The 27,238-nt window shown below is 45.5% G+C and overlaps 1 protein-coding gene across 2 annotated transcripts in view; it reads right to left on the reverse strand.

The window, feature by feature from the left end:
• The window catches only part of ptprb (protein tyrosine phosphatase receptor type b), a 43,091-nt gene extending 19,850 nt beyond the window's left edge, over window positions 1-23,241 (reverse strand). Inside the window, exons 1-10 of one of the 2 annotated variants that reach the window (XM_055933460.1) lie at window positions 22,846-23,241; window positions 21,797-22,201; window positions 19,137-20,404; window positions 17,819-18,095; window positions 15,568-15,861; window positions 15,012-15,272; window positions 13,876-14,139; window positions 11,859-12,134; window positions 11,343-11,603; window positions 10,027-10,293 (exon numbers count right to left, since the gene is read on the reverse strand). In XM_055933460.1, the coding sequence (XP_055789435.1) occupies window positions 10,027-10,293; window positions 11,343-11,603; window positions 11,859-12,134; window positions 13,876-14,139; window positions 15,012-15,272; window positions 15,568-15,861; window positions 17,819-18,095; window positions 19,137-20,404; window positions 21,797-22,201; window positions 22,846-22,897 (3,625 nt within the window). In that variant the 5' untranslated portion in view covers window positions 22,898-23,241. Of the gene's footprint in view, window positions 1-10,026; window positions 10,294-11,342; window positions 11,604-11,858; window positions 12,135-13,875; window positions 14,140-15,011; window positions 15,273-15,567; window positions 15,862-17,818; window positions 18,096-18,201; window positions 18,762-19,136; window positions 20,405-21,796; window positions 22,202-22,845 lie in introns of those variants that run through there. The other variant, XM_055933461.1, reaches the window with a different exon arrangement.
• Window positions 23,242-27,238: the final 3,997 nt, after the last annotated feature.

Consider the following 27,238-nt stretch of genomic DNA (forward strand, 5'->3'; position numbering starts at 1 on the left):
GAGATGACATTTCAAACATAACTGAATGATAAGTCACGTTTATTTGACATTGGAAAAAGTTTATCCAACACTGCTGAATTAAACTTTGGGACAATCGAAAGTGTGCAAGATGAATCAAACAGCTGATTAGTCCTATGCCATGTAACGGTATTTAACAAAACTGAAAATGGTTTAACCATAATGCTGTCGTATCCCACAAAACAAGAATGGTGTTGAAAGAATTGACTCTTCAGACTGCTTGAAACCTAATTGGGAATTCCCCATTCCAGTGCCTCCCACTGGCCAGCCTAGGCCCATGTCAGGACAGCACCAGCACTACGCCCAACACCCTTGTGTCTACATGTCAGGTGTCTCAGACAGGCAGCTCAGGTGTCCTCCAATCTGGCCAGAGACTTCACAAACACTCTCCTGTCCTTCCTCCACTGGTTGATTCTCCCATGCCTATAACGCATTGGTTTCCTGATCTCTCTTCCTCCAAATGCCCGCCGCTGTTACCACCTGCTATTCATAGGAGGCTCTAAACAGACAGATCCTCAGACCCAGCCTTGAGACAGGAAAAGGACATTGATGAGATGATGAAAACAATAGAAGATGAGAGGGAAAAGGATAGTGTGGAGTTACTTGAGGAGGTGGGAAATGAGATGGAGAGGAAATGGAAGATGTTGCAGAGTCTCCAGCACATACAATCCAGAAACAGAGCAGGAGAAGGTAAATATGATAAAGTCAATAGATGAGGAGAGGAAGAAGGATAGGATAGAGATACTTTTTTATTTCACATTTATTTAACCATGTAGGCCAGTTGAGAACAAGTTCTCATTTACAACTGCGACCTGGCCAAGATAAAGCAAAGCAGTGCAACACAAACAACAACACAGAGTTACACATGGAATAAACAAACGTACAGTCAATAACACAATATAAAAAATATACATACAGTGTGCAAATTAGGTAAGTTTAGGGAGGTAAGGCAATAAATAGGCGGTAGTAGCTTAGTAATTACAATTTAGCACTGGAGTGATATATGTGCAGAAGGTGATGAATGTGCAAGTAGAGATACTGGGGTGCAAAGGGGAAAAGAAAAAAAAATAACAATATGGGAATGAGGTAGTTGGATGGGTTATTTACAGATGGCCTATGTACAGGTGCAATGATCTGTGAGCTGCTCTGACAGCTGATGCTTAAAGTTAGTGAGGGAGATATGACTCTCCAGCTTCAGTGATTTTTGCAATTCATTCCAGTCATTGGCAGCAGAGAACTGGAAGGAAAGGCGGCCAAAGTAGGAATAGGCTTTGGGGGTGACCAGTGAAATATACCTGCTGGAGCGCGTGCTACAAGTGGGTGCTGCTATGGTGAACAGTGAGCTGAGATAGACGTGGCTATACCTAGCAAAGACTTATAGATGACCTGGAGCCAGTGGGTCTGGCGACAGATATGAAGCGAGGGCCAGCCAACGAGAGCATACAGGTCGCAGTGGTGGGTAGTATATGGGGCTTTGGTGACAAAACGGATGGCACTGTGATAATAGTGCATCCAATTTGCTGATCAGTGTTGGAGGCTATTTTGTAAATGACATCGCCGAAGCCAAGGATCGGTAGGATAGTCAGTTTTACGAGGGTTTGTTTGGCAGCATGAGTGAAGGATGCTTGGTTGTGAAATAGGTAGCCGATTCTAGATTTAATTTTGGATTTGAGATGCTTAATGTGAGTCTGGAAGAAGAGTTTAGAGTCTAACCAGACACCTAGATATTTGTAATTGCCCACATATTCTAAGTCAGAACTGTCCAGAGTAGGGATGCTGGATGGGCGGGCAGGTGTGGGCAGCGATCGGTTGAAGAACATGCATTTACTTTTACTTGCATTTAAGAGCAGTTGGAGGCCACGGAAGGAGAGTTGTATGGCATTGAAGCTCGTCTGGAGGTTAGTTAGCACAGTGTCCAAAGAAGGGCCAGAAGTATACAGAATGGTGTCGTCTGCGTAGAGGTGGATCAGAGAATCACCAGCAGCAAGAGCGACATCATTGATGTATACAGAGAAAAGAGTCGGCCCGAGAATTGAACCCTGTGGCACCCCTATAGAGACTGCCAGAGGTCCGGAAAACAGGCCCTCCAATTTGACACACTGAACTCTGTCTGAGAAGCAGTTGGTAAACCAGGCCAGGCAGTCATTTGAGTCTGCCGATAAGAATGTGGCGATTGACAGAGTCGAAAGCCTTGGCCAGGTCGATGAATACGGCTACACAGTATTGTCTTTGATCGATGGCGGTTATGATATCGTTTAGGATCTTAAGCATGGCTGAGGTGCACCCATGACCAGCTCGGAAACCAGATTGCATAGCGGAGAACGTACAGTGGGATTCGAAATGGTCGGTGATCTGTTTGTTAACTTGGCTTTCGAAGACCTAACATGCTGACCAGACCGTACACGTCGCATGCGCGAGCGTCGCAAAATACATTTTGAAATCCATGTTATTCAATTATTGCACCCATACTGCTCGCATGCGCAAACGAGCGTCTGCGTTGCCAAGGGCTAAAATAGAACTCCTTTCTATTTCTGATGCAGATCGCGCTGCAAGTCCTGCCTCTCCCATCTCCTCATTGGTTTATAGAAGCAGGTACCCACGTGCCATCTCCTCATTGGTTATACCCACGTGGGTGTCACGACTTCCGCTGAGGTCGGTCCCTCTCCTTGTTCGGGCGGCGTTCGGCGGTCGACGTCACCGGTCTTCTAGCCATCGCCGATCCACCTTTCACTTTCCATTTGTTTTGTCTTGTTTTCCCGCACACCTGGTTTTACATTCCCTCATTACTCGTCTTGCATATAACCCTCTGTTTCCCCCCATGTCTGTGTGTGGAATTGTTATATGTAAATGTATGTGTACTCCAGGCTGGTTTGCGCCGGGTTATTGTAACCCGCGTGTGTTTAGTTTTCTGAGTACCGTGTTTTGTTCGCCGCAATGAAGGGCTCCGTATGCTACCCATTTCTGCTCTCCTGCGCCTGACCCCCCTGCAGCCAGTTACGCACTCCTTTACATTGGGTGATTGAAAGACGAACTGTTTTGCCGGTTGTCGTGGTAATACTATGAAAGTGTAGATGCGATCACCATATAAGTTCAAAGATGAAAAAGCCTGGAAGGAGGAGAGATGACTAGAAACGATTCGGTTGGCCATTTGTGGGTGGATTAATTGTCGGAGTAGAGGACCTTGTGCATTTCAGGTAAAAAAACAACTCTATGTTTATATCCCAGGACAAATTAGCTAGCAACAGCAAGCTAGCTAAATAGGACAAATTAGCTAGCAAGTGCAAGTTAACTAGCTAAATTGCCATACATGTTTAATGCTTTTCGACCTGTCCCCAAATTAATGTCATTGGGTCAGAGTTTGTTTTGATATTTTAACCTGCGTGTCGTGATCGCGTTTGGTGTAGGGGGACAAAATAAATGCATGCACGATAGCGCACGATAGTTTGGGTTCCGTGTTGGAAAGGCAGGGTAGGATAGATTTAGGTCTGTAACAGTTTGGGTCTAGAGTGTCTCCCCCTTTGAAGAGGGGGATGACCGTGGCAGTTTTCCAATCTTCAGGGATCTCAGACGATCCGAAAGAGAGGTTGAACAGGGGTTGCAACAATTACGGCAGATAATTCTAGAAAGAGAGGGTCCAGATTGTCTAGCCCAGCTGACTTGTAGGGGTCCAGATTTTGCAACTCTTTCAGAACATCAGCTATCTGGATTTGGGTGAAGGAGAAATGGGGGAGGTTTGAGCAAGGGGTAGCCAGGTGGAAAGCATGTCCAGCCGTAGAAAAATGCTTATTGAAATTATCAATTATCGTGGATTTATCGCTGGTGACTGTTTCCTAGCCTCAGTGCAGTGGGCAGCTGGGAGGAGGTGCTCTTATTCTCCATGGCTTTTACAGTGTCCCAGAACTTTTTGCAGTTTGTGCTACAAGATGCAAATTTCTGTTGGAAAAAGATAGCCTTTTCTTTCCTAACTGCCTGTGTATATTGGTTCCTAGCTTCCCTGAAAAGTTGCATATCGCGGGGGCTATTCGATGCTAATGCAGTACGCCACAGGATGTTTTTGTGCTGGTCAAGAGCAGTCAGGTCTGGAGAGAACCAAGAGCTATATCTGTTCCTGGTTCTACATTTTTTGAACGGGGCATGCTTATTTAAGATGGTGAGGAAAGCACTTTTAAAGAATACCAGGCATCCTCTACTGACGGAATGAGGTCAATATCCTTCCAGAATACCCGGGCCAGGTTGATTAGAAAGGCATATTTTAGGGAGTGTTTGACAGTGATGAGGGGTGGTCGTTTGACCGCAGACCCATTACGGACACAGGCAATGAGGCAGTGATCGCTGAAATCCTGGTTGAAGACAGCAGAGGTGTATATAGAGGGCAAGTTAGTCAGGATGATATCTACAAGGGTGCTCGTGTTTACGGATTTGGGGTTGTACCTGGTAGGTTCATTGATAATTTGTGTGAGATTGAGGGCATCTAGCTTAGATTGTAGGATGGAAGGGGTGTTAAGCATGTCCCAGTTTAGGTCACCTAACAGTACGAGCTCTGAAGATAGATGGGGGGCAATCAATTCACATATGGTGTCCAGGGCACAGCTGGAGGCAGAAGGTGGTCTATAACAAGCAGCAACGGTGAGAGACTTGTTTCTGGAAAGGAGGATTTTTGAAGTAGAAGCTGGAATTGTTTTGGCACAGACCTGGATAGTATGATAGAACTCTGCAGGCTATCTCTGCAGTAGGTTGCAACTCCGCCCCCTTTGGCAGTTCTATCTTGTTAAAGCTGCGCTTTGGTCCAATGATTCCTCTTCTTCAGACGACGAATACCATTACAGAACTACCCACCACAAGCGGACCAAGCAGCGTGGTAACGAGGAGCAGAGGGTTCAGGACTCCTGGACTTGGGAGGAGATATTGGACGGACAGGGACCCTGGAGACAGGCTGGGGAATATCGCCGCTCGAAGGAAGAACTAGAGGCAGCTAAAGCTGAGAGGCGGCGATATGAGGCAAGGCAGTGCAGCAGGCACGAGAGGCAGCCCCCCAATTTCTTTTGGGGGGAGGCACACGGGGAGATTGGCGAAGTCAGGCAATAAACCTGAGCCAACTCCCCGTGCTTACCGGAAGCAGCGTGGTACTGGTCAGGCACCGTGTTATGCAGTGAAGCGCACGGTGTCTCCAGTGCACGCTCATAGCCCAGAGCGCTATATGCCAGCCCCCCGCAAGTGCCATGCGAGAGTGGGCATCCTGCCAGGGCGGATTGTCCCAGCTCAGCGCGTTTGGTCTCCGGTGCGCCGTTTCGGCCCAGGGTATCCTACGCCGGCTCTGCGTACTGTGTCTCCGGGGCGCTGGGAAGGTTCAGTTCATCCTATGCCTGCGCTCCACCCGTGCCGGGCGAAAGTGGGCATTGAGCCTAATGGAGAGGTGCGAGTGGTAAGCACCAGATCTCCAGTGCTCCCCCACAGCCCGGTTCGACCTGTCCCTGCACTCTGGAGGGGCTGGGCTAAAGTGGGCATTCAGCCTGGAGGAGTGGTGCCAAGGCTGCGCACCAGAGTTCCAGTGCTCCCCCACAGCCCGGTTCATCCGGTGCCTCCTCTACGCACCAGGCCTCCTGTAGGTTTCCCCAGCCTGGTGGGCCCTGTGGCAGCCCCACGTACCAGGCTGTCTCTGCATCTCCTCCCTCCAGAGTCTCCCTCCAGTACGGATCCTCCAGCGAGCCTCCAGTTCGGAGCCTCCAGTGTCGCCCTCCAGTCAGCAGCTTCCAGCGACGCCCTCCAGTCCAGAGCCTCCAGTGTTGCCCTCCAGTCAGGAGCTTCCAGCGAAGCCCTCCAGTCCGGACCCTGCAGAGGCGCCCTTCAGTCCGGAGCTTCTAGAGGCGCCCTTCAGTCTGGAGCTTCCAGAGGCGCCCTTCAGTCCGGAGCTTCCAGAGACGCCCTCCAGTCCGGAGCTCCCAACAAGGGTCCCCAGTCCGGGGCCGCTACAAGGGTGCCCAGTCCGGCCCCCACAACGAGGTTCCCCAGTCCGAGGCCCGCTACGAGGGTCCCCAGTTCGGGGTCGGCGGCAAGGGTCCCCGCTCTAGAGGCGCCACCTAAGTGGGCCGAGCCAGAGGTGGAGCGGGGTCTACGTCCCTGATTTAGGTGGGCATTCTATGTTATTTTTTCTATGTTTTGTATGTCTTTGTTTTGGCCGGGTATGGTCCTCATTCAGGGACAGGTGTCTATCGTTGTCTCTGATTGGGAACCATACTAGCTTTTTCCCACATGGTTTTTGTGGGTAGTTAATTTCTGTTTAGTGTTTTCACCTTACCTTTCCTTTCACCTTTCACCTTTCACCTGTTTCGGTTATTCTCTTGTTTATTTTTGTTATAGTGTTAAGTTTTAATAAAACAAGCATGAACAATACCACGCTGCGCTTTGGTCCGATGATTCCTCTTCTTCAGACGACGAATACCGTTACATTAGAGATGGAAATGTAAGGATTTTTGGTGGCCTTCCTAAGCCAGGATTCAGACATGGCTAGGACATCCGTGTTGGCAAAGTGTGCTAAAGCTGTGTGTAAAACAAACCTAGGGAGGAGGCTTCTAATGTTAACATGCATGAAACCAAGGCTTTTACGGTTCCAGACGTCAATAAATGAGAGCGCCTGGGGAATGGGAGTGGAGCTAGGCGCCTTTGGGCCTGGATTAACCTCTACATCAGCAGAGGAACAGAGGAGGAGTAGGATAAGGGTATGGCTAAAGGCTATAAGAACTGGTCGCCTAGTGCGTTCAGAACAGAGAGTAAAAGGAGCAGGTTTCTGGGCGCAGAAGAATAGATTCAAGGCATAATGTACAGGTAGGATGTGAATACAGTGGAGGTGAACCTAGGCATTGAGTGACGATGAGAGAGGTTTTGAAAGAAAGGGTAAGCTAAGGCATATTGAACAGGGCTGGAGGCTCTACAGTGAAATAAGACAATAATCACTAACCAAAACTGCAATGGACAAGACATATTGACATTAGGGAGAGGTATCCATAGCTGAGTGATCATAGGGACCAGTGGCTAGCTAGGTGAGCTGGAGACACGGTGATTCGGACAGCTAGCGGGCTAACAGAAGGGCCTTAGGGTGACGTCGCGACGGAAGAAGTCTGTTGTAGCCCCCTCGGACGGTTACATCAGCAGACCAGTCGTGTTGGATCGGCAGGGCTCCATGTAGGCAGTAAAAGGGTCCAGGCCAATTGGCAAAATAGGTTTTGTAGCCCAAGAAATTGGCTGATTGTCCTCTTCAGCTAAAAGTCTGATATGCTCTAGACAGCTAGCGGGCCGCGGCTAGCAGGATAGCGGGCTAGCGGACGGGCCTTCAGGGGATGTCGCGACGGAGGAGCCTGTTGAAACCCCTCGGGCGGATTACATCGGTAGACCAGTCGTGATGGAATCGGCGGGGCTCTGTGTCTGCAGTAAAAGGGATCCAGGCCAATTGGCAAAATATGTATTGTAGCCCAAGGAGTGGCGGCTGGACCTCTTCAGCTAGCCGGGAGATGGGCCTAGCACGAGGCTAGTTCCAGGCTTACTGGTGCTTGCTTCGGGACAGAGACGTTAGCCAGGGGGTAGCCACTCGGATAGCAGCTAGCTAGCTGCGATGATCCAGGTGAAAAGGTTCAGAGCTTGCTGTAGGAAACCGGAGATGTGGAGAACAAATAGTCCGTTATGCGCTGGGTTGAATCGCGCTGTGCAGACTGGCAGGAGTTGACCGGGCTAAGGTTAGCTGATGACCGCTAGCAGTGGCTAACTGACTACTAGCTAGTAGCTAGTTAGCTAGCTGTTGGGGGTTCCGTTTCTAAAGTATAGAAAATAGCAGATCCATACCACATTGGGTGAGGCGGGTTGCAGGAGAATATTTTAAAACTGGGGTTAAAAATAGAAAAAAAATATATGAAATATATACAAAGGGAAAAAAAGATATATACACGGGACACGACAAGACAAAGACAAAGACGTCTGAACTGCTACGCCATTTTGGAAACATCATCATCAACATCATATATTTGAAGGCTGAAGGGGATTTAAGATTGGCGGAGACAATTGACAAAGAGATAAAGAAAGGAAAAGAGAGGATGAAGATCCTGGAGAAGTTGAGGAAGGAAAAGAAAAGGTGGAAAACTCAGGTTGGTGGAAGAAAAAAACTAAGAGAAAGAGAGGATTAAGAACCTGGAGAAGGAGAGGAAATAAACAGAAAAGGAGGAGAAATGTAAATTGGAAGAAGAGAAAAAAATAGAAAAGGAGATATTGAAGATCCTTGAGAATGACATTAAGGAACAACAACTGGAAGAGAAATGTAGGTTTGAAGCAGAAAAGGAGAGAATAAAGAACCTGGAGAAGGAGGAGAAATAAAAAGAAAAGGAGAATAAACTTCAACCGGAGGAAGAGAAAAAGAAAGAACAGGAGAGGATAAAGAACCTGGACAAGGAGAATAGAAAGGGAAGAAAAGGTTGGCTGAAGCTGAGAAAAAGGTACAAAAGCAGGAATAGAAAATAGCGGACTTGTGAGGCATCTGTTTCTCAAACTAGACACTCTAATGTACTTGTCCTCTTGCTTAGTTGTGCACCGGGGCCTCCCACTCCTCTTTCTATTCTGGTTAGAGACAGTTTGCGCTGTTCTGTGAAGGGAGTAGTACACAGCGTTGTACGAGATCTTCAGATACTTGGCAATTTCTCGTATGGAATAGCATTCATTTCTCAGAACAAGAATAGACTGACGAGTTTCAGAATAAAGTTCTTTGTTTCTGGCCATTTTGAGCATGTAATCAAACCCACAAATGCTGATGCTCCAGAAACTCAATTAGTTTAAAGAAAGCCAGTTTTATTGCTTCTTTAATCAGGATAACAGTTTTTAGTTGTGCTAACATAATTTCAAAAGTGTTTTCTAATGATCAATTAGCCTTTAAAAATTATCAACTTGGATTAGCTAACATAACGTGCCATTGGAACACAGGAGTGATGGTTGCTGATAATGGGCCTCTGTACGCCTATGTAGATATTCCATAAAAAATCTGACGTTTCCAGCTACAATAGTCAATTACAACATTAACAATGTCTACACTGTATTTCTGATCAATTTTATGTTATTTTAATGGACAAAAGATGTGCTTTTCTTTCCAAAACAAGGACATTTCCAAGTGAGCTCAAAACCCACCATTGTGCCCAGTTTGGAAGTATCTTTAAGAACTTTATATTCTGTTGTATATTCTTTGTTCATTTAAATTAAAACGTTCTCAGATTAAGGTAGCTGGAATTCAACAATACAAAAAAGACCACCATCCTTTTCCGTTCATGATGGGAAGTCTTTGAAAGGAAGACCTTGACATGTTTGCTGCTGGTGGTGTAAAATTGTAAGTTGGTGTAAAATTGTCTTTTTATTTTCTTAGTCAACCTTGTGTTCTTGAACGTAGCCCTGTCTCTTTGTGTTCTTGAACGTAGCCCTATCTTTCATTTTTGTTCATTGATTTCACCTGTGTTAGTTACTCACAAGGTCTCATCAGCTCCTTATTTAGTTCAGTTCATTCTGTTTGTGGCTTTGTGAGGTATTGGTCGTTTTGACTCTACTAAGCCTTATCCTAGCTCGTTTGTGAGAACCAGTCCAGTCTTAGTTTTGATGTACCTGCCTGTTTGCCTACCTGTGTTTGACCATTGCCAGCCTGTGACCACGATTCCTGCCTTCTGCGACGGCTTAATAAACACCTGCCACGCTCTGCGTGTGAATCTACACCTTTTTCTTTCCTGAGTATTCATGAGGCGGTGGTTCCTAGAAATTCCTGTCGCATCAGATAAAAGCTAAGAGTTCTGAATAATATCCTGTCAATCCTAAATATAATAAAATACATTATTTTGCATACTGGTGTTTGTCACACAAAAACAGTTAAAACTGTCTGTGCCCTTTAACTGAATTCATGTGTGATAGCTAAACATTATTTAAAAATGTATCTATTTTAACATTATATATTTAAAGTAGGCTACATATATCAGTAATCATAAAGTTGTCTACCTGTGCGTCCCTCTGCCACGCTCTGCCTGGAGGCATGTCCTGCTCTGATGGTGGTTACTACCACCCTGTAGAGGGCTCCAGGCTTCAGGGCCAGGAAGCTGTAGGCCATGGTGTGGGCTGGGGCGCTCTCGTTCTTGATCACGCTGCTGTCGTGGATGAGCAGCACATGGTATGAGTCCAGCTCTCCGGCTGCCCGCTCCCACTGTGTCTGGAGGCTGTCTGTGCTGCCACTGTTGGTCACACGCAGACTGGTCACCTGCGCTGGGGCTGGGAGTAGAGAGAGAGAGATAGAGAGGCCATCAGAGATGTGAGACATTACAGAGAAATTGAGATCATAAAGAGTCATTGAGTCAGAGACACAGCATCAGTTCTGTCAATGGGGGAAAGCTCATTAAGTCAGAGACACAGCATCAGTTCTGTCAATGGGGGAAAGCTCATTAAGTCAGAGACACAGCATCAGTTCTGTCAATGGGGGAAAGCTCATTATTATATGACTACAACAACTCTGTTACAGTACATGACTATAAAACATATATGGAGCAATGTTGTAGTGCAAACATTTTCAACTCTTACCCTACGAGGTCTGGAGCCTGCTGGTTTTCTGTTCTACCTGATAATTAATTGCATTCACCTGGTCCCAGGTCTAAACCAGTCCCTGATTAGAGAGCAACAATTCGGGCTCCCGAGTGGCACAGCAGTGTAAGGCACTGCATCTCAGTGCTAGAGGCGTCACTAGGGGAAAGGGGGATACCTAGTCAGTGGTCCAACTGAAAGTATTCAACTGAAATGTGTCTTCTGCATTTAACCCAATCCCTCTGAATCAGGTGCAGGGGGCTGCCTTAATGGTCATCCACGTCTTCGGCGCCAGGGGAACAGTGGGTTAACTGCCTTGCTCAGGGGCAGAACGACAGATTTGACCTTGTCAGCACGGGGATTCGATCCAGCAACCTAACCTTCCGTTTACTGGCCCAACGCTCTAACCACTAGGCTACCTGCCACCCATAGAGACCCTGGTTCAATTCCAGGCTGTATCACAACTGGCCGTGATTGGGAGTCCCATAGGGCGGCGCACAATTGGCCCAGCGTCATCCGGGCTAGGGTTTGGCCGGGGTAGGCCGTCATTGTAACAAGATTTTGTTCTTAACTGGCTTGCCTAGTTAAATAAAGAAAAAAAGAAAAAGAAAGAAAGACAAAACGCTGTGGAATTGACTTTGAGGTCCAGAGTTGAGTTTGAGAGTTCTAGTGTCTAGTCTAGAACATAACCATACTGGGGGGAAAAACATCATTATTCATATCCCTTTGGAACCGTGACTCACTGGTTCGTCCAATCACTGAAGTCGAGCTGTTTAGGCCCCCACTATTGGTCGTGACAGCGATGGCGTACTGGCTTCCGGGTGTGAGGACGTTGAAGGTGCACTCCCTGGTGTCACGGGACAGTGTCCTCTGGGACACGACAGTGTTCCCCTGTCTCAGGATCACAGTGTACCCGTCCCACTCCCCTACCGGGAGAGACCACAGCACGCTCAGAGACGTCTCATCACTGTGACAGACGATCAGCTGCTGGACAGGCCGAGGTGCTGAGAGAGAGGGAGAGAATTAGTAAATAAGTAAAGGGGGGAGAAGGGGGAAGGAAAGGGGGGGTGAGGGAGAAGGGGGGAAGGAGATGTGAACAAGTAAAGAGAGAGAGAGGGCAAAAAATGATAAACTTCAGGAGCCAATTTGATGACAATTTCATTTTAAGAGCCATCCTACATGGTTTCGATATAATTTGACCCATAAACATTCCACATATACACCAAGCTTAGCATCAAAATATTTGTAATGTAACTTACCTAGCATTCCTTGGCAGTGAGCAATGTTGCCAAACGGGCCAGCCTCCACCATGATCTGAGCTGTGTAAAGCCTGCCAGGCACCAGCCCCAGGGAAGCCCCAGAGAAGGAGTACTGTCTCACTGGCCTGCTTAGTGTCTCATTGACCAGAGCCACTGTGGCATTCATTAGCAGGATGCGGTAGTTCTCCCATTCCCCTCTAGGCGGTGACCATGTCATCTTCAGAGTGCTGCCATCACTGAGGCCCACCATGGTCAATTGAGACACCTTGTCTGGCACTGGGGAAGGGAGAGAGGAGGCAGTGTAAAGGGAGGAGAGAGGAGGCAGTGTAAAGGGAGGAGAGAGGAGGCAGTGTAAAGGGAGGAGGGAGAGAGGAGGCAGTGTAACGGGAGGAGGGAGAGAGGAGGCAGTGTAAAGGGAGAAGGGAGAGAGGAGGCAGTGTAAAGGGAGGAGGGAGAGAGGAGGCAGTGTAACGGGAGGAGGGAGAGAGGAGGCAGTGTAAAGGGAGGAGGGAGAGAGGAGGCAGTGTAAAGGGAGGAGGGCGAGAGGAGGCAGTGTAAAGGGAGGAGGGAGAGAGGAGGCAGTGTAAAGGGAGGAGGGAGAGAGGATGCAGTGCAAAGGGAGGAGGGAGAGAGGAGGCAGTGTAAAGGGAGGAGGGAGAGAGGAGGCAGTGTAAAGGGAGGAGGGAGAGAGGAGGCAGTGTAAAGGGAGGAGGGAGAGAGGATGCAGTGTAAAGGGAGGAGGGAGAGAGGAGGCAGTGTAAAGGGAGGAGGGAGAGAGGATGCAGTGCAAAGGGAGGAGGGAGAGAGGAGGCAGTGTAAAGGGAGGAGGGAGAGAGGAGGCAGTGTAAAGGGAGGAGGGAGAGAGGAGGCAGTGTAAAGGGAGGAGGGAGAGAGGAGGCAGTGTAAAGGGAGGAGGGAGAGAGGAGGCAGTGCAAAGGGAGGAGGGATAGAGGAGGCAGTGTAAAGGGAGGAGGGAGAGAGGAGGCAGTGCAAAGGGAGGAGGAGAGAGGAGGCAGTGTAAAGGGAGGAGGGAGAGAGGAGGCAGTGTAAAGGGAGGAGGGAGAGAGGAGGCAGTGCAAAGGGAGGAGGAGAGAGGAGGCAGTGTAAAGGGAGAAGGGAGAGAGGATGCAGTGTAAAGGGAGGAGGGAGAGAGGAGGCAGTGTAAAGGGATGAGGGAGAGGGGAGGCAGTGTAAAGGGAGGAGGGAGAGAGGAGGCAGTGTAAAGGGAGGAGGGAGAGAGGAGGCAGTGTAAAGGGAGGAGGGAGAGAGGAGGCAGTGCAAAGGGAGGAGGGAGAGAGGAGGCAGTGTAAAGGGAGGAGGGAGAGAGGAGGCAGTGTAAAGGGAGGAGGGAGAGAGGAGGCAGTGTAAAGGGAGGAGGGAGAGAGGAGGCAGTGCAAAGGGAGGAGGAGAGAGGAGGCAGTGTAAAGGGAGAAGGGAGAGAGGATGCAGTGTAAAGGGAGGAGGGAGAGAGGAGGCAGTGTAAAGGGAGGAGGGAGAGGGGAGGCAGTGTAAAGGGAGGAGGGAGAGAGGAGGCAGTGTAAAGGGAGGAGGGAGAGAGGAGGCAGTGTAAAGGGAGGAGGGAGAGAGGAGGCAGTGCAAAGGGAGGAGGGAGAGAGGAGGCAGTGGAAAGGGAGGAGGGAGAGAGGAGGCAGTGGAAAGGGAGGAGGGAGAGAGGAGGCAGTGCAAAGGGAGGAGGAGAGAGGAGGCAGTGTAAAGGGAGGAGGGAGAGAGGAGGCAGTGTAAAGGGAGGAGGGATAGAGGAGGCATTGTAAAGGGAGGAGGGATAGAGGAGGCATTGTAAAGGGAGAATGGAGAGAGAGGTTAATGGAGGTGTTCATGCAGCCAGATCTTCATTGAAGATGCATAGGTGAAGTTAAGGATTGTGGTGCACATTAGTATTTCCTGGCTTTTGTGGCTTTTGACAGCCCTAATTTTTCACTTAAAACAGTTTTGATATGGAACTAGATAGGCATAAACTTAATCTAAGGTGTGACATTGACCCTCCAGAATAATTTACCAGTTCTGCCCATGGTCACAGCCTCAGTCATCTGCTCTCCGACCTTTGACCTCATAGACAACTGATAGGATCGTCCAGGGGTCAGGCCGCTGAAGACCACCTCTGTGGCATTGGGTGGCAGCGTCCTGTCCTGATCGGATGAACCCAGGGTTGCAAGGGAGACCAGGTATGTGTCCACGCTGCCCATAGCTGTGACCCAGGAGGCCCTCAATGAGTCCAGACTGCCGTTGTTCTCCAAGAGGAGGTCTGACACCGCCGCGGGGACTAGGGGAAGAAAAACAACAGAGTCTGGTCTAGTGGGAGCACTGCTGACTGATGGGCTACACATCCCTCTTAGCCATTTCCATTTAAGCGGGAGTTTCAGAAACCTGAAAAGAGGGACTTTTTTATTCTGTTTCTGAAGTTGATTGAGAGGGATGTATTAGAGGGAGGTGACAGCAGGTCTTTTTAGACACTGACACCTTTCCAGGACAATTGTTCCTGTCCAACTCGAAGGACCATAAAAAAGAAATTCTAGCATTGTGTTCAGTGGCTGTGCAGTGTATTACTGGCTAGCCGTATTTGTATGGTGGGTTGGGAGGGGAAGGAAGGCCTTGATTGGCAAGCCAGCTGCAGACAGAGGAAGGGAAGGGTGGGATAGAGAAGCCTAAAATATCTTGGAAACAACGACAGACAGAGAGCATGGCCATGGTGGTGGTAGTGACTGTATAAAGAGATGGGTGCAGTGTTGGAAAGTTAAACAAAGCCCTGCAAACTAAGCCAGATAAATGTGTGAGAAACATTCCACCCTGAACCTATATTGAACATTGAAGCCCTAGGACTCTACTCCTCTTTGCTGGATAACAAAAGCTAAGCAGGAGTAGACTTGGTTAGTGGTTGGATGGGTGAACACTTCAACCAAAAAAAGTATCAGTCTTACTATTCCAACAGGTGAATTTCAGAGTCCCTACCATAATATCTGTGAGGACTGTCACCACTGTTACCTTATCCCCCAAACAGAACTAGCATGACATTTCCTCTGTGATTGTTACCTTACCACCAAAACAGAACAGGCATGACACATTTCCTTTGTGACTGCTACCTTACCTCCCAAACATAACTAGCATGACACATTTCCTCTGTGACTGCTACCATACCTGTGACTGCTTGTTTGTAGACAGCGTTCTGAAGGCCTCCAGCCTCAGTCACCACAGTGACAGTGTACAGTGTCCCAGGCAACAGGTCATTAAGAATGTGGGAGGTGACGCTACTCTTCAGGGTGACGTTCCTGACCAGGCTGCCCTGCTGCTCCCTCAGCAGCACTCTGAAACGCTCTCTCCTGCCTGGGCCGGGCTGCCAAGAAACACCCAGGCTGTTGGAGGAGGCCAAGAGCTGGAGGCCGCTGATGGCTGAGGGAGCTGGGGGAAAAATACAAAGTGGTCAATGCCAGTGAGCAGCTTGTTGATGTCTAACAAAGTAACAAAGTAGATCAGGGATTTCTATGTCATCCAAGTCCAACAAACATGGAGGTGCTGAAGTGAGTATAGGAATAGGGGTATGGTAGAATGGCAGTAGAGCAGACAGTAGAATATCCTACACAATTTGTTCATCATAAATATCAGGTGGACAGCACATTGGGTGTAGAAGACCTGAAAATTACATGCAAATAGAGGACCAGTGAAACCACATAACAACAGCAAGATGGTCCCTCACCTGTGGTTGCAGTGGCCATCACTGGCGTGGCAGTTTTATTCCCAGCTATTGCCACCAGGCTGAGGCCATAGAGGGTGCCAGGGGTGAGGGCGGTAAAGCCTGACTGAGGGACGGCAGTGCCCATGATGCGAGTATTGCGGGTCGCTCCTGTTTTAGTGTCCTGTATTGTGAGCTCATACCAGTCGACCAGCCCGCGAGAGCGAGGCCAGGATACATGCAGGCCTGGAGAGCCACCATTACCCTGACTAGGACTCTGGTCTGGTAGGACGTCCAACCTGGATGGACTAACCGGATCTGGCGGAAGGAGAGAGAGAGAGAGAGAGAGAGAGAGAGAGAGAGAGAGAGAGAGAGAGAGAGAGAGAGAGAGAGAGAGAGAGAGAGAGAGAGGGAGAGAAAGTGAAAGAAAGAGAGAGAGAGAAAGGGGGAGAGAGAATAGAGGAAGGAGAGAAAGACAGAGAGAATGTGTTAGTATTTTTGCTATAAATAATATGATAGACAACAAAGACATCCTTTAAACAAGTGGCCAAGGGGCCAGCATCTTGCCGATATTATATAACCTCAATTAAACATCTTGATATTACACAACTAGGAGAAAAGTTAATGAAGAATATCTGTATCCTGTCTTTGTGCTTCACTGAAAGCCAGTGGTGACTGCCTGCGATGGAGCAGAGCGATAAGATTGTTTTGGTTCTATAAGGAATGTGGCGATTTGCTGGGAGACCTGCGTGCGTCTTGAGCGAGAGAGCGAGCCTTGACAGGAAACGACAAAAACAAAGACCAAATGGAAAGAGAGGAGCAGAACAGGGTAAGAGGTGCCCCCCACAGCTCAGCAATTAACTTTGACCCTTTCTTCATAATGCTTCCCCTCTGAGGGCCCTTCAGAGCAACCCCAGGAATCACATTGGCTAATCAGCAAAACCCCAAGGACATTGTCCGTCCAATCCTAGAGCCACACTGGTGCCCTTTACAAGACCACTACTGTATTACACAGTAACTACATTGTATCTGTAAATATTAAAATAAAAAAATACTGGATAAAGTCCAAGTGATTTGGCAACCACTGATCTGTTAATCTTGAGGATTTCATCCTTCGTAGGCTACTGTCAAAAATGGAAATTTCAAGGTCCACACACAAAGATCCAAGAAAAAAAATCTCGGCCACACTTTGAATGCAAAGTTCTGGAGTACACTGTAGTCTAATCTATTTGTCCCGTGAAAACAAAACATGGAGGCCTCCTGTATCCGTTAGTACAAAGAAACAATGCTTGGCGGGAAGTGGCTCTGGGGAGAAGGAGATCTGTCTGGAAACAAACACTTAAGATTAGATGCTCTGCATTGTTACTGACCTCTACTGTTACAACCTTAGGTGATTGGAGCAGCAGTGTGTTCCAGAACTTCCCTGGTTCTAATCTAGAGCTGTGAGACCAATGACCAGAGGGGTTCTCTGGCTCCAAGTTCTTGGCAGGACATTCTAAGGTTGTGGCCTTGACAATGTTCAAAGGATTTTACAAAGGATAAAGTGTACTGGACTTCAGCGGTGTTGGCACAAGAGTTCTCTATTCTCCATGTTCTTCATTATCAAAGCGATGCACAGAATCTATTCAGTGCAACATGGTTCAATACTGGGCAGAACAAAGGCTCGACCACTGTAAGCATAAATCAAATAATAAAAAGGATATGAATGAACATATAACATTTCAAGCCATTTCCCAATACATCAAATATTCCAGTCAAATTATATGAAAGCTAAATTCTAAATGTTGCTACATACAATTTAAGTATCAACTTTTGTGCAATAAAACACCAACAGAAAGACAACCAAAAGGAGCTGTTGGAATAAATTAGATGTTTACAATACATTAGAACCGAAGATGTCCTAATAAGATATCATATGTGTTAGATATATTTAATGATGGCGAGTTTATGCTATCAGAGGAGTCATGCCACTACTAACTGTTTGAAGTGGTTCTGACTGCCAAATTCTATATCTTTGAATTAATCAGGTGTAAAACTTAATCTTTAACGAAATATAATCATTCGAATATCATGATCAACAATAGAAATCGAGTAAAATCAACAGAAAACATATATAGTGCATGATACTGGGGGAGGAGAGGGGGGTTCTGATATTGTAGGACGTTTAAGATGAATTAAAGTCAATTTAACAGTCTAAAATACATTTAGAATAAAATAACATTAAATAGGTTAAAATATAACAGAAACGAATTTTGGTTTGTAACACTTAGCTTACCTGTTCGCACTGATACGTTTCTCCTCTCTCCATCAGTCTTCGATATCACTTCAAAGTGGTGTAACGTCCCAGGTTCTAAATCCCTTATATCGCAGATATACACATTACTATACTCCCCATATTGATCACAATCCGTTATATCGGAACGCCTATTCTCATAAAACATGGTGAAATTACAATCTTCTCCTGTTGTTATTAATTTGAGTGCAATAGAATCCGTCCTGGCGCTGGTCTCTGTCAGGTTGACTGAACATTTGACAGCATTAGTGGTCTCGGCCTGAAATTAACAAAAAAAGTGGCAACATGTAACCAAAAGATAGGCTAAGCAACAGTAGGCAACAAGTAGAAAATAATCAAGGTTAAATTGACTAACCATGACTCACCTCGACACAACACCACCATAAACAAACGATCAAAATAATAGTTGCACATCTGAACATTGCGGTCGTTGATTTAAATCCGTTAGGTCAATAAATAATATTCAAAAAATCTAATATATTCCAACATTGGTTGTCATAATCGGTCCATAAAATAACAATGTATATTTATTTTCTGAATTTCACAATGGCATGTTGGAGGCGGCTACAGGGGTGGCACGTGCCTAACCAAGCATGGCATCTCGTTGTGATTTTGTGGTTGCCCAAAATCTGTGCAATGTAGACCACGCACAGTCTCTTCCCACGCTACCATCTCGTCACTTTCAATCTCTAGTTCACATTATTTTCCTACACCCTTCCTCAATGCTCAGGCTGCACCATCACCGGCGTCAGGTAGACAGACTGCTCAGGAAATTGATTCCATATCAGCATCTACTTCCGCCCTCTATATACACTTTTTCTAACACCTACAGTAGCCTAAGTTCCTATCAAATAGTCTGTCTACTTGCTCACAGCCTTAACTTTCACTTGAGTCTGGACAGCAGCACCTTGAGCAGCCTCCTTCTCTCCCCTTGATTCCCCACCCTACTTTCCTTCCTGCCTGCCTGCCTCCTCTGTCTGAAGAACTTTAGGTCCACTTAAACTAACACCCATAGGATACAGTAGGTTAAAAGGGCATGGCATGGGTGTAATTCATAGCCTACTATTGTGATTGCAGAATTTTCTCTGTTGAAAGACTATTTGAATATGACTAATATATTCTATATTACTATTTGCCATTACTATAGCCCTTCTTTCAGAAGGTCTGTTCCAAGCTTCACTGCCTTTAACGTCCTTGTACAAATATGCATGCAAATATTATTTTGAGCATTCTTTATGGAATTTCACAAATTCAAAATCGATTGAAATGTTAATTTCAAGTGACTGTCATCATCACGCACCTGTGGGATGGAGGTCAACTCTGTGGTTGTAGTTGGTACTGTAGTAGTTGTTGTTGGAGCTGTAGTTGGTGTGGGTGTGGTTGTGGTAGTTGTGGATGTGGTTGTGGTACTTCTGGGTGGAGCTGTAGTAGTTGTGGATGTGGTTGTGGTAGTTGTAGGTGGGTTTGTTTTCATTATGGGCGGTGTGGTATAGGTTGTGGGCGGGGCTGTTGTAGATGTGATTGGAGTGGTATTGGGTGGAGTTGAAGAGGCAGTAGGTGAGGCTGTAGAGGTTGTGGGCGGGGCTATTTTCATTGTGGGTTTTGCTATAGTCTTTACTGTTGAAAAGGTTGTGGGTGAAATTGAGGATGTTGTGAGCTGAGTTGAAAATGTTGTGGGTGGGGCTGTGGCAACATTGGGTGGGGCTACTTTCCTTGTGAATTTGGCTGTAGTCTTTGTTGTTCTGACAACAGTAGGAGTTGTAGGGGCAGTGGTTGTTGTAGTCGGCACAGTTGTGGTTTTGGTTGTAGATGGAACCACAAACTTTCTTGGGGGTACTTTCCTAGTTGTGGGAAACGCTGTGGTACTGGTAGGTGTGATGGTAGCATCAGATTTAGTGGTTGAAACAGAGGACGAGATAGATAAAGCAGCAGAAGTTGTGACTTTAGCTTCAGAGGTAACGACCACTACCGTAGAAGTAGCTGCTGAGTCTGTTTTAGAACTTGTGTTGGGCACTGAGGAAATTGTAGAGGAAACCACAGTCATAGTGGTAGCTGCAGTTGACACCATCTCATCTACATTAGTTGTGGTGGAACTGGAAGTTGGTTGGTTTACTGATGGAGTCTTGGCTTCGTTCCTCGAGTCGAGGAGGGCATTTTCGGTGGCAGCACTCACCGTTTGGGCCATGGCAGAGTCAGTTGTGGACAAAGCAGGACTGGACGAGAGAACATCATGGCTGTGGTTGAGAACTGCCCCGGATGTTGTGACGGCCGTTGAGATGGAACTTGGAATGAGACCCATCGTGGCCGTCCTTCTTGTCCGAGGCTTGACGATGTCATTAGTGTGAGTCGCCACCACAGACTTATATGTCACCACCCTATTGGTCGATGTGACCGGGACTCTAAATGTAGAGATCTGCCTGGTGGTCCTACTATGGGTCCTCATAGTGTTTGACAAGGAGTGTGTGTTTATTATTGTTATAGGGGCTGTTCTGATGGCGTGGGTGTATGCCAAAGGTTGGTGTGTGGATGAACACATTGTGGGGGTTGAGGTTGAGATGGTGGTGGAACCTAGAAGAAAGAGGGGTTATTGTGACTAGACTTATACACATGATTTTAATATGATTGGATAACATTGAAATAATTTCAAGATACTGTATGTGTTCCATAAGTAATAACTCTAACCCAGCCCAAGTGTTCTTAAATGGGAAATTAAAGAATTTGACCCTAAGTTCCAGACACCGCTGTGTTTTGATGTGGGTGTTTCCTCTTTAAAGAAACACACTACATGCTCACAACGCCTTATCAACATGTTAATAACATGGTAATAGATGGTTTATTGTCATGTTATTCATCTTTTTAACAAAAAAGTTAAATTATGTGAAATAAATAGCTGGGTATTGGTTTTATTGGTCACACTTTATTTGGATAATCCATCTGTAGATGCTGTACAGCATATTATCTGTTATCTGTTGATAAGCAACTGACTATGTTTATAAGCAACTGACTATGTTGATAAGCAACTGACTATGTTTATAAGCAACTGACTATGTTGATAAGCAACTGACTATGTTTATAAGCAACTGCTTGCTAATGTTATGGTTAAGGTAAGGGTTAGGGTTAGGGCTAGCGTTAGGGTAAGGGGTTTCGGGTTAGGATAAGGGTTAGGATTAGGGCTAGCGTTAGGGTAAGGAGTTTCGGATTAGGATAAGGGTTAGGGTTAGTAGATAGTTAGTTAAAATGTTTGATTGCCTGTAGATCATCTACAGATGGACTATCAAAAAAATTAAGTGTTACCATTTTATTATATGTGATAACAGGTGGCCTGAATAAACTTTTACTGTAAATGAACATTAAACAATACCAGTTAGGCTTACATTGTAGCATGTGTAGTTTTTTTTTTTTCAAGTGTGAAATTGATAGCCTCTTCTATGTCCCCTGTATGGCCATTAAGTTCACAGGAAGAACACTGCTGACGTTTTTCCTGACTGAGTGAGTGGGCTGATAAAACACTTGACAACAATGTGCAGGAAAGTCAGTATCAAGAGTGTCATCCTCTGCTTTCCTCAAGCATTCATACCATACGAAAGTCAGACAACTCCAAAGTCGACATGGTGCAAGTAATTTCGATACAGATCTTATCTGTCTGATAATTCTACTTTTTTTAAAATGACAATCCGTGGTATTTCTGTAAACTAGGTAAATTATGTCATAACGAGTTTGTTGGGTCCATGTAGAGATACTGTTGGCTACTAATTCTGTAGTTGGGCCTTATCATTTTACAAGACGTTCTCTTATCAAACTTCAGAGGAGGAAAGACATAATATCCATAAAGTTCAAGGCTACTATATAGGCATGCCTACTTATAATTGATGTATGGTAGTTGAATGCACAGAAATATATTATTATCTGAATGCAAACTAACAGAAGACATGCAGCCCAATTCCTCAGTAGACCACTCACCTTTACGCGGACATAAATGGGTAAGCACCTGTCTCCCTCCAGAGTAGATTTCCTCATACTTAGTCCAGTTGGAATACTTCTGGTCCCCTCGGATCACAACCCGTATACCTTGTTTCTTCAGGTACATGGGCTTCTCCGCTAACCCGAAAGTTCCTCGTTTGTCGTAGCATTTCCAAGCAGGTGCGCTGTCACAGTCGCTGATCGTGGCCAGGCGCGCGTGCCGAGGTATTGCACTACTCGGGTTGGCCCAGAGACACTTGGCTGATTGTGTGTGATGCAACTTCATATCTTTCGTCCATTCCCATTGTTGATAGGGACTGGTGACATTGCATCTGCCGAGGATCACAGTCGTTTTGTGGGTTGACAGGCACAGTTTCTTTGGTGTGTGTGCAATAAGGAAACCGTCTAAATGGGAGATACAAAGAGATGGTCAATAGTGGGGGACTAACAATCATCGAAAGGCTGAAGACCTAGTGCCAAATTATTAACATTTTGAAAGCAATTTAGTAATGTAATGTTTGAAATGCATAAGGCTCAAATACCTACGGGCTACAAAAAGCTACAGGCTTACAGAAATAGTTTTTAAACATTTCCCATGATTATGTTAAATCAGTTCTCAAAAGGCAACAGTTTTATTCGATTACAACTAGTACTTTTCTTTGGTTGTAGCTCAATAAAATTGGTAAAATTTACGTTATTGTTATTAACGAATAATCCCTCATCTCACACCTGAGTGAATGTAACGTTATTAGGCTAAAGCTGTCCGTTAAATACGATCATGGTCAATATGAGGTAAAATAAAGATTTTCTTTGACAAAGAATGAACTCTTTATTGTTACAGTGAGATAACCTACTTTTGTCATAATATTTGGAATAACCTCAATCAAAAAATTCGTTCACTGACTGACCCTTCCCAGTATAGACAAGGATGAACTAAAGTTTCCGTTGTTGACTATCTTCACGCACAATAAATGTGGTTATTATACTACTCTAATAATCAGCAAGTTAATTAACTGACCTCTTCACACTTTAAAAGACAGACTACTTACTTGTCGAAGAGCATCGAAAGAGTATTAAGATAATGAAAAACAAAGTATCCATTTTAGTCTACGAGTTGTAACGGTTTAACGCGTCTGCTGGATTCAGATGAGTTGAGGCGTCGAAGGGAAGTTGCCTTCTGGGAAGGACAAAGTCAGTGACCAGCGCTTCCTTCTATTCAATTGTTTTTGTGGTTTCATATTAAAGTACCCTTCAGCACTGGACATCGACAGGGAAATGATCTTCTATCGGAAATACCAAAGAACATCGCAGATGTTTAAGTGTTCAGATGGCAGGCAAACAGATGCAATGCGGGGACAGGTTTATATACCCTGGACAGATGGTATACCATGCAATGGGCGTGATGCGTAGCTACCCAAGTTTGGAATACTGACAACATAAGAAAAAATGACAAGAACATTTATTTTTATTTTTCAGTGTTGACATTTTATTATTTAGTGTAAAGCCAACAGCACATCACCAATTAGTCAATTATTTGTTAATTTCCAAAATGCTAAACTTAGACCTAATTCAAAACAAATCTGGAAGACAATTGGAGTTATTGTATTTTTAATGCATTGCAATATTGTTGCTGTAACAGATGTGTTCGAAGTCAACCTACCTGGTAAAGTAATTAACAGAGTAAATCATTACATAATACAGCTATTTACAACTGTAAATGTACCAGTTATTTTTTCTGGTATGAGTGACAATGTCAAATGATTACCATCACCAGCTCACCCCAATGTGCCCACAGTGTTCCTCTGGCCTCCTCCAGCTGACAGACAGTGATGAACCTCATGGCTTCACAGACTTAAATCATGCGAGCCCAACACACAAACACAAACTAATACATATTACCATTGGCCTACGAGCATTAAAATACAAGGTAGTTGAAACATTGGTACGGTATCTCTATGGGTGACAACACAACACAAAACTGCGGAAACCAAACTGCATATGCTTCCATATTTTGTTTTCATGCACAAAATAATTGATTGTGAAAGGGTAATAGAGAAAGGGATGGACTTGGAAGTGGTAGAGAAAGAGCAAAAGAATGAGAAACTCAGAATAAGGGCTACAACACTTGGAGAGCCCCAGAGAATCTCCTGGGCCAGCAGAGTTTTTGGGGCCTTCGCTCAGGCTCTGCTCATTTTTCCTGGTCTCATCTCCAGTAGGAGTGGGCCCTTTGTGAGACAGGGCCCTCAATCAACCCCCTCTTTCTTACCCCCCCCCCCCCCCCCCCCCCATCTCTTTCCCATGCGGAACACTCTCCCCCCTCCCTAACATCCTGTGCTAGTCAGGGGAGAGATCTCTCTCTCTCTCTCTAAGCAGGACATCTCCTCCACCCTTCCTCTACATCCTCCTGTCAGCCTCCATCGACCATACCTTCAACCTTCAAATGTCACCGACACATGAAGCACTAACTTGTCCTGGACCTTCACTCATTGGCTCGTTGTTAGAAAGCTCACATTGGTTGAGTTTTTTTAATCTAATTTTGTATCCAATTTAAAGGTGAACAGTTAGTCTGTGAGAGTTTTTTGTTGTTGTTACTTATTAAGGGCTCCAACACAGAAAAAGTTAGTAAGCAGTGATTCTTACAGAAAATACTGCTGTTAAATATCTGAACTAAACCGCAACAACCCACAGACACCCAGCACTGCAGTGACGATTTCTGCTTCACAACTTTTTAAAAGAACCTAAGAAACTCAATCAGATCCGCTTTAGTCGACATCTGCATAGCGGTTGTTTTGGCGGGGTCGGAGGTGGAACTGCGTTTAGAACTGTCAAATCCACAAGCAGCTCCGTGCGTTAAGGCCGGTTAAGGCTATCGTGGACACTGCCAATGGACGCAACAAAACCACACCCGACTATAATCCAACAAATCCCATGCAATCCCATGAAGTTTCAACATTCAAATTAGACTGACAGGCTACAATCCCCTCATCCAAATTAACATCAAAACATGCATTAGCCTCACATTAATGGACATTTGAGAGTCATTATTTCTACCATGGATAGAGCCTACACTGTCTAGTACCGTTTTGAACTAACGCAGGAGGGATAATAAGGAAGGGAGTGGTTTGTGACACACAACAGCAGCCGCTCCCCGATTCGTCAGCTCATACCACAGTTACACCTCCATTACCGTCAAAACATCAGCTATATGGATCCGGCCAACGCTGGTTAGCGCTAGTTAATGCTCAATCTGATTGAATCCAGGCCTAAAGGCTGTCACTCCTCTAAAACAACATCCACAAACCAACCAGTATCCAAAGACAGCTTCTATTGTTTCAGAGAACTAGTCGGACATAATTTCAAACCGAAAATCTTTACCCTTACCATCTCACTCACACTCAGTGTAACACAAGGTCACAAATCTGGACCTACATGGCATCTGTCTGTCTGTGATTTTAACAGTTATTTGTGTGTCCTCTCCTCCCTTTTCCGGTATGTTCTGGTCGGGTCCCTAAAGTCCCACTATGGTTTCCTGCTCATCTCCCTGTCTCATCCCTGTGTCTCATCTCCCTGTCTCATCCCTGTCCCCCCCAACACACAAAAAAAGCACCATTCTGCACTAACTGTAATTTTTATTCAGACATTTGGAACAACTCAAATAAATAATCATAACATTTAAAACTGTATAAATAGATATATATATACAAAAACAAGACTCATCCATATCAAAAAGAAGTAACATAGACAAATAGAAACAAATTGTATTACATACATACAAATAAAGATCATCTAATTATTACACTAGGTAATAGTGTAATAATTCACTTCTCTTTATTTGTATTTATATACCACAATTTCTTTCTATTTGTCTTTGTTACTTCTTTTTGATACTTATGAGTATTATTTTTGTATATATATTTCTATTCTATTTATTTTTAGCAAAAAACACACAAAAAAACACAAAACTAAATAGCACAAATCCTATATCACACAATTCACAAATAGAATAACACACTTATAAAGAAGATAACCTGATTATTACACTATTGCACTTCAAACAAGAAACACACAAACTAAATTACACAACTAATTGCATTAGTACTGTACAAAGTTAGAGGTGCGCTATTTGATAGATTCTCCTGCTCCACCTGCCTCGAACTTCCAGTGGGGAGACCTGAGGTCAACCTACCCCCGATCCCTCCCCATCTCCTACTTCTGAGTGGGAGACCTTCCCAGGCAGTAGCCTGCCTAGCTCACAAACTAGAATCATGGGGCCCACTCCGACAAGATTAATTGACCCACAGTCCCACACGGTGACATGATATCATTGACGTGACATGCAAATGAGCGATAGAAAACTGATTGCGCAAATGTCACCATTCATAATATTTTGTTTTTTTGTTTTCTTTGTGCAGGCGCCCCATGCCGGCTCGGCAAGATGCCGCCCTGGGCGGCTGCCCATGTCGCCTATGCCTAAATCCGCCACTGCTTGTGTCTCATCCCTGTGTCTCATCTGTGTCCAGACTAACACAAAATCACCCCTCTGGCAGGTATGCAGCTCAGTTTAGTCGATCACAACATGCTGTTAATGACAGTGAGCTAGGCTTTAGTATTAGTTTCAATAGAGGGATGACAGTAGAGTAACAGAAAGAATGTTGTATGATAGCAAACCTTGACTCACGAGGGTGATGCATTTGTAAGGTACTCTTATCCGCCTATCCCTTATGCTGCAAAGGGAGAAGCACCTGTAAAAAATAAAATCATATGATTATTTTTACAACTAAAGTCCTTTGTAAAACATATTTTCAAAAGATTTCCAAAAGTAAGATAAAGCAACATACCTACTTCTTGAAGTGCGTCTTGTCACAGTGGCTAGTGTGGGATATTGGCTGGTCTGGTCTCTCCAGGTCTCATGCTACTTGTCTCCTCCCTGTCGACCCATTGTGTTCTGCCTGGGAGAGCAGAGAGCTAAGAGGTCAAAGAGACTGTGGTGGGTCCCGGTCCCACGGGGCCAGATAAACGGAGGGAGAGGGTGGGGTGGAAGGGTGTTGGTGCGCTCCTATGCTGGGCCAGGGCGGTCCCTGGGTGCCCCCCTCCTCCCTCTCTCTCTCTCTCTCTCTCTCTCGACTTTCTCTTTCTCTTTCTTTCCCTCTCCTCCTCTCTCTCTTTTGTACCCAGCCGTGCCAGTCTGTTCCTGCCACTCTAGTGCCAAGGACCAGAGATAGGGCTGGATAATAGCATGCTGTTTCAGAGCCCAGAAGGCTGCAAGATATAAGCACAATGAGTTTGATTAAAATTACATGCTTTTATCCCGCTCAGTGTTGAAGCATGAGTAGAATTTCTACTCATCTTACTTCTCTAGCTAGGGCCCTTCACTACACACTCTCTGCACAAAATGGATGGATGGGAAGATTTAGTACCATTTCGTGTAGAGTGAACTTGCAT

Source organism: Salvelinus fontinalis, chromosome 9, assembly GCF_029448725.1.
Source record: "Salvelinus fontinalis isolate EN_2023a chromosome 9, ASM2944872v1, whole genome shotgun sequence".
Classification (NCBI taxonomy): Eukaryota; Metazoa; Chordata; class Actinopteri; order Salmoniformes; family Salmonidae; genus Salvelinus; species Salvelinus fontinalis.